Here is a 5781-nt window from a genome sequence, read left to right on the forward strand (position 1 = left end):
CGATGCTAACTTGCCAAGGTCGGAAGGGGTGCTGGGGGCATTCACCGGCCGGTTCCCGTCCCCACCTCGTGCAATCGCTCGCTTCCCGGCGATAATCGTGGGGAGGGAGCGGCGTAGCCTTGACCCTCCAGTGTCGCAAGCGGGCAACTGCCCCCGCGAGGGGCGCAAAATCATCGCCACCGCGTCGCGACATGCCTGCGAACAACCGGCGCCGTGGCCACCTCGCCCACAAAAGAAAAAAGAAAGAAAAGGCATGCACGCACTTTGTGACAATATGACGTCACACTGTTCCCCTGGCTATATCGACATTCGCGCTATTCCGACGCAATTTTCACACTTTTGGGAATAATTAATTAACCAATTTATCTCCAATCATCAACCTTGGCTTTTAGGTTCATTTTTCCTCCTCTATCTAAAGCAACCATTGGTTTTCTTCTCTTCTAGTTCCCGAGTTAAACTCGTGTGACACGCTTTGTTAACGGACGACAGTATGAGAAATTTAAGGCTAGCGCCTTAAAACCAAGACTCGTAGCGTGTCCACCTGAGCACAGCGTCTATCTCCGTTAGAAAGGATCCGTATCCAGGACATCAAGCTCTCTCAAAAACGTCTTCAGATCTTCCAGTTTGATGTCTCCGTTTTCGTGGGTCCCTTCATCGTCGTCCGCCGACGATTCTTTGACGTCCTCGGTGTCCGTGCTGTCTCCGCAGCTGGCCGTGTAGTGTGCGGGCAGATCTGTGTGAAGCACGTTGTCTCCGCACCGCGGACAGGCGAGGACGTGAAATTCGCACTCTTCCTCACAGTGTATGAGTATGTCCTGCAGGGTTCCCACGAAGTCGCAGCCCTGCTCCTGGTTCCAGCAGTAGGCCTGGAACACAAGAGAACGAGAACATACGATATGGTTAGAGACTTCAACTGACGGGCTAGGCGAGCAAGGCGACACCGTTGCAACAGCGTCGGGATCAGAATACAAGCTCGACAGCCATGGTAGAAACAGCTAATCTGCAGTGCGGTGAAATGACGCTTAGGATAGCAGAGAACCAGAACCCTTACTACTGCACTTTTAACAATACACTCCAGCCACTGTTCGAATTGAGCAGGGTGGTCGCCAAGGTTTTGATTGTCTCTGCGACACGTTTTTAGAGCTTAATATTTATATCTAAAATAAGATCAGAACAGCGCTTTTCCGTCCCTGACGGATTGGAAATCCGGGAAGTACACGGGAGGCTAACCAGTACAGCAAAACTGGCGTAACTGAGAGGCAAGTGTATAAATGCCAGACACATCTTCGGGCTTTTCGATAGCGGTCGACGTGACACAGTTCTGCCTATCAAAAAACAAGCCTCAATTGACATCCACAGCGATAGTTTTTGAGCGCCTTACAGTTCGATCACTTCGATCATGTAGCATTTGCGGCGTGTTTTTGGCTCTGCGTAAGCTTCCTGGCAATGAAAGCTGTCCTCTAAGGAGCGAACTTACAGCACCTAGAGGGAAGCTAAGGAGAGTTCGAAGTTGGCCTGTATAAATATATCGCAACATTTGAACGACAAAGACGCAGTTTGTAAAAAAACGGAGCTTTATGTGATAGAAAAGGTTAAAAAAATAAATGCACGTGTGTACATCACCGACTGATTTTGAAAGTAAACCTCAATGCATCGATATACATTTTTGTCTCGCATCTCTGAGGCTAGGTTTCAGCGTCATTCACTTCGAAACGGTGGTCGTGGATTATTTTTCAGTGTATGCGGCAGGAATTTCAATCGGTTGATGTGGAAATTTTCAAATTATATTTTGTTACTAGTACATACCCCTTTAATTTTTCTGGAAAAACATTTGCATACCGAGAAAAAGCGGAGTAAACGATTTTTACTACTTCGATACATTTGTCTTCAATGTTAAGTCGTTTAAAAAGAATGTCTACATGATGGCAGACAACTGCGAAAAATAGCGCTCATAATAGGCATGCCCTAATGAATGAACAAACAAAAAGTAACTGCTAAACATTATTTCACGGCTTAGGTCACTTTTTTTATGCTTTCATCGATTGCGCTCATTTAATATCGATGATCATATCGGGCTCTCTTGCCAGGACTTACAGAGCTGTGAGATCCACGCAAAGCAGGTTGGAAGGAAGCCACGAAAATACAATATGTTTTGTGGGAATCAAATGTGCGACTTTTGGGCTGAGAACCGGATGCTCTGTCCGCTATGGTACTTGTAGACTAGAATGGCCTTACTAATCTTGTAACACGTGGCTTATTTGGTGCGTTCTTTTCCAACAGAGAATGTGCACGATGCGACTAGGTTTAAGGCGATGTTGTTAGGTCACCTGGGTTGACATGTGTTTTTTTTTCTTCGATTTGTGTTTATATGAAATCCTTTTTCCTGTATTGAGTTCTGCTGCCCTAACCTTTCGCCGACGTGTGTGGTGCTTGTGGACTAAAGGCATTTTTTGCCTGCACCGTTCTAACTATCGCGTTCTTTGCTTATCTTTATGTTCCTATATTGCATTCTTATATTTTTGTGACCTTTGTTTTCCACATCAACCTTGAATACGCTCCCCCTTATGTAATACCCCGACAGGGGCCTTTAAGGGACAATAAATGATGATGATGATGAGGTGATGGCGGGTTAAAAGCATTACAAGCGTTACAGTGCGTTACAAGCAGTGTAGGAAAATTAGACAGGGAAAAGAAAAAAAAATTGACGTGAAAAAGGTGGGAAGAGAGCAGAGCATAATTTCGGTCACTACCTACCCTATTAAGGAAAGGGTGGATGAATTACTGAAAATGAAGGAAGTGAAGATGAGACGGGATGATGCGAGAACGTACCGAGATACACACGTCATTTTTGAGTCATGACTGAGTGGCTGGATGACAAGTGGCCAGTAAAGACGACACGAGGACATGTCCCACAAGTGCATTCACACTGACATCCACGCCAGCCCCACACAAAACCTCTAAGCCCGCGTTCCCTTCCGCAAACTTTCATGAACCGTTCACCTACGACTGCTGAAGTTTCTTTGCAGGGAAGGGTCTTGACCTTTTGAGTGGAAGTCCTATAAAGTGATATGATTACCTATATACGCGTCACGCCGGTATTTCGAAATGCCATTAACCGATAGCATATGATTGGAAGAGACACTGAGCGATGCTACATGGACACTTTATTGTACACCGATTAAACATTTATTGAGCCGACGGGGAGGCATGAAACAGTCTCGAGATTTCGGAATAGGAATATATATTGTAGTACGGAGTCTATTGTGAATGGTGTCTGAAGAATTGGGCGTAATTCAAGTGGACCAGTCCAAACGCAGCACATTCTTCCTAATGACAGTCCCAGTACTCCAGAGTTAATTTTCCCAATACGGCCCGCATGTACTAGGTGTATACAGCGTTTTCGGGGGAAAAAAACATACAAAAACCAGACTGGCCTGAAAACAATGCAGCTGGCTGAATATCCTAGTCGATAGGGCACAAAAATGACTTCTTGCTCAAAACTGCATGACATCTGCTGAAACTTTTCCGAGAAACGGAAATCATTTTGAGCATCTTGTTCTCAGGCCTTTAAGGTTAAACTTGAACCCTGACTGCTTGTTAGCTTAAAAAAGATTATTAAAGGCGGCGGTGATGCCGCAAAAGTTTGGTGGGTGATTATAAAAATTTCTTTGCAGTGGCCAGAGTAGCACAGTAGCCGCAGCACAATTCCTTAGAGTTCTTACGGGACTGATAACCTCGATGGCGCTCAACACCTTAGAGAACTGAAAGTGTGCGCGCAGCGAAAGTTCTTCAAAGATGCTTTGGCTCCGCAGCGCACTACCCGACAGAGCAGACCAACAATGCGATCAACTTCTTAGAGAACTGAAAGTGTCCACGCAGCGAAAGTGCTTTAAAATGCTTTGGCTCCGCAGCGCAAGACCCGCCAGAGCACACCAGCACAGCGTGACACTAATCGGTATGTACAGTCTTTGTCAAAAGTTTAGAGCCCAGGGGGTTTACTTCTTAGCCTTGAAGTGGGGCTCCTGAAGCATTATGGGAAGTCCTACCCATTGAAGGAGGCAGAACGAGAAATCTTCTTACCCAGAGGAAATTTGGAGCGCTGGAGATGTATCGCGAACCACACAGTGAGGCTCAGAAGCAAACCCCTTGGGCTCCAAAATTTTGACAAAGGCTGTTCTTTTATGTAACGTTCCCGGCACTACTGCGCTGAAACACCTTTATAGACTGATTACAAAATCTACTACAAAGCAACTAGTTTAGCTGTGTTGCTGACTGGACATTGACAGAGCAGTCATATTAACTGAAACATTCTCTCCGGAGTATTGCAGAAACAGCGCTCAGATCTCCTCTGATGTCCTCGCTCGTAGAAGTGTTGTGGACGAAACACAACGCCAGGCTTTAACTAGTGGATTAATCTATCTCTGCCTCACTATATACAAAGTGAGAGCCGTTACAACCAGAGATTTCTCACAGGAATGGAACACTCTCAGAGCACTTATTGGATGATTCTAGCGCCGAGCTAAAACAAGCACTGGAAAATGCCAATATTGCTAAATAATCTGTCCAGAGCAGCAAAATGTCTCGTACATTGCAGCTACCGATAACCTCTTATGCAAGGTTAAGTTATGCTTCAACAGAAGATACCTTGTACATACTCTTCAAGAGATGTCTAAGTGCCAAGTGCACTCCCTACCATGGACTTTCATATCTGCCACTCAAATGTTTTTTTTTTTTTCAATGGGTCCCAAGCAACAGTAATGCTTTCTTTATGAGATAGTAGGAAGGAAAATGGCCGCGGGTCGCTCAAATTCCTCACTGGATGGAATTTTTATGGTCGAGTAGGTAGCAGGATGGCTTTCATGTTATCAAGCTGAGCTTGACATATGACAGGACGATAAAGAGCAGCAACAAACAGAAGACAAAGAAGACAATGACCTCCTTATCTAAATTTCCGATACTTTACGAGTGTTCGGAGGGAATGCGTTTGTGCAGACACTGGATCCAACGATTTTCTTTAGACTCCACATTTCTTCTTGGGCAAAATTAGTCAGGGCATGCGCTGTTCACTGTGTAGTAATTATTATGACCAGCTTTAGCTTCAAAAATAGTGCAGGAGTGATAACAGATAGAAAGTCTTCGGGATGTTTACTGGTATCTTGAAGTTCTTGTACAATAACCCCGGAGCAGCTTAAGTTAATCGGTTCCTCACCTGCAAACTGCTCGCTTTCTTCGCGGACAACTGGATCCTGGCGCACTGGCGCGCTTGAAACGGCTTCCGGTCCAGGGGACACAATCCGCGGACGCCGTCTTCTTCCTGTTCTTCCTTCATGCTTCCTCTCTGGCAAGACTCGCAGAGCACATGCGAGCAAGGCAGCAGCATTGTTTTCTTTGGGATGACCTTGCAGAGTCCGCACGTGTGGTAGTACGGTACGTCATCCACGAACCTCGTCAGTCGCCAGTTGACTCCGGCCTGCAGGTGACGCACTCGATACAGAGACGGCTTTTGCCCCCCTTCCTCCATGACATCCGAGCGGCCCCACAGCGATGGCGGACAGGCGCTCCGAGAGGGTAGATGTATCACTGAGAGGCGGCGAAGCATGCAGGGACTTCCATAATAAAATGGGCGATACGGAAAGGGCTCGCCCCTCTACCTTCAACTTATCGTATTCGGGTCGCACGTTTTGCTGTTTTTGTAGGACAAGCGTGGCTTGCGCAGCCTGCGATGCTAAGCGTTGTTGAGCAGGCTACGTATCACGTCATGCGGCTTATTCCGCGCGATAA

General features: G+C 46.2%; 1 protein-coding gene across 1 annotated transcript; it reads right to left on the reverse strand.

The window, feature by feature from the left end:
• Positions 1-411: 411 nt before the first annotated feature.
• Positions 412-5521, reverse strand: LOC149336005 (TNF receptor-associated factor 3-like). The gene is made up of 2 exons (XM_089554636.1): positions 5210-5521; positions 412-866 (listed from the first exon to the last, which is right to left on the reverse strand). Exons 1-2 carry the CDS (start codon positions 5519-5521, stop codon positions 564-566), a joined length of 615 nt encoding a protein of 204 aa, XP_089410762.1. The 3' UTR covers positions 412-563.
• Positions 5522-5781: the final 260 nt, after the last annotated feature.

The sequence above is a fragment of the Amblyomma mixtum genome, chromosome 7, assembly GCF_055824585.1.
Source record: "Amblyomma mixtum isolate Tamu chromosome 7, ASM5582458v1, whole genome shotgun sequence".
NCBI classification, from domain to species: Eukaryota; Metazoa; Arthropoda; class Arachnida; order Ixodida; family Ixodidae; genus Amblyomma; species Amblyomma mixtum.

Coding starts and splice junctions, on each gene's coding strand:
- LOC149336005 (XM_089554636.1), bottom strand. CDS start 5,521: ATGGAGGAAGGGGGGCAAAAGCCGTCTCTGTATCGAGTGCGTCACCTG. Junction 867..5,209: donor AGAAAGCGAGCAGTTTGCAG/GTGAGGAACCGA, acceptor CTTGTGTTCCAG/GCCTACTGCTGGAACCAGGA.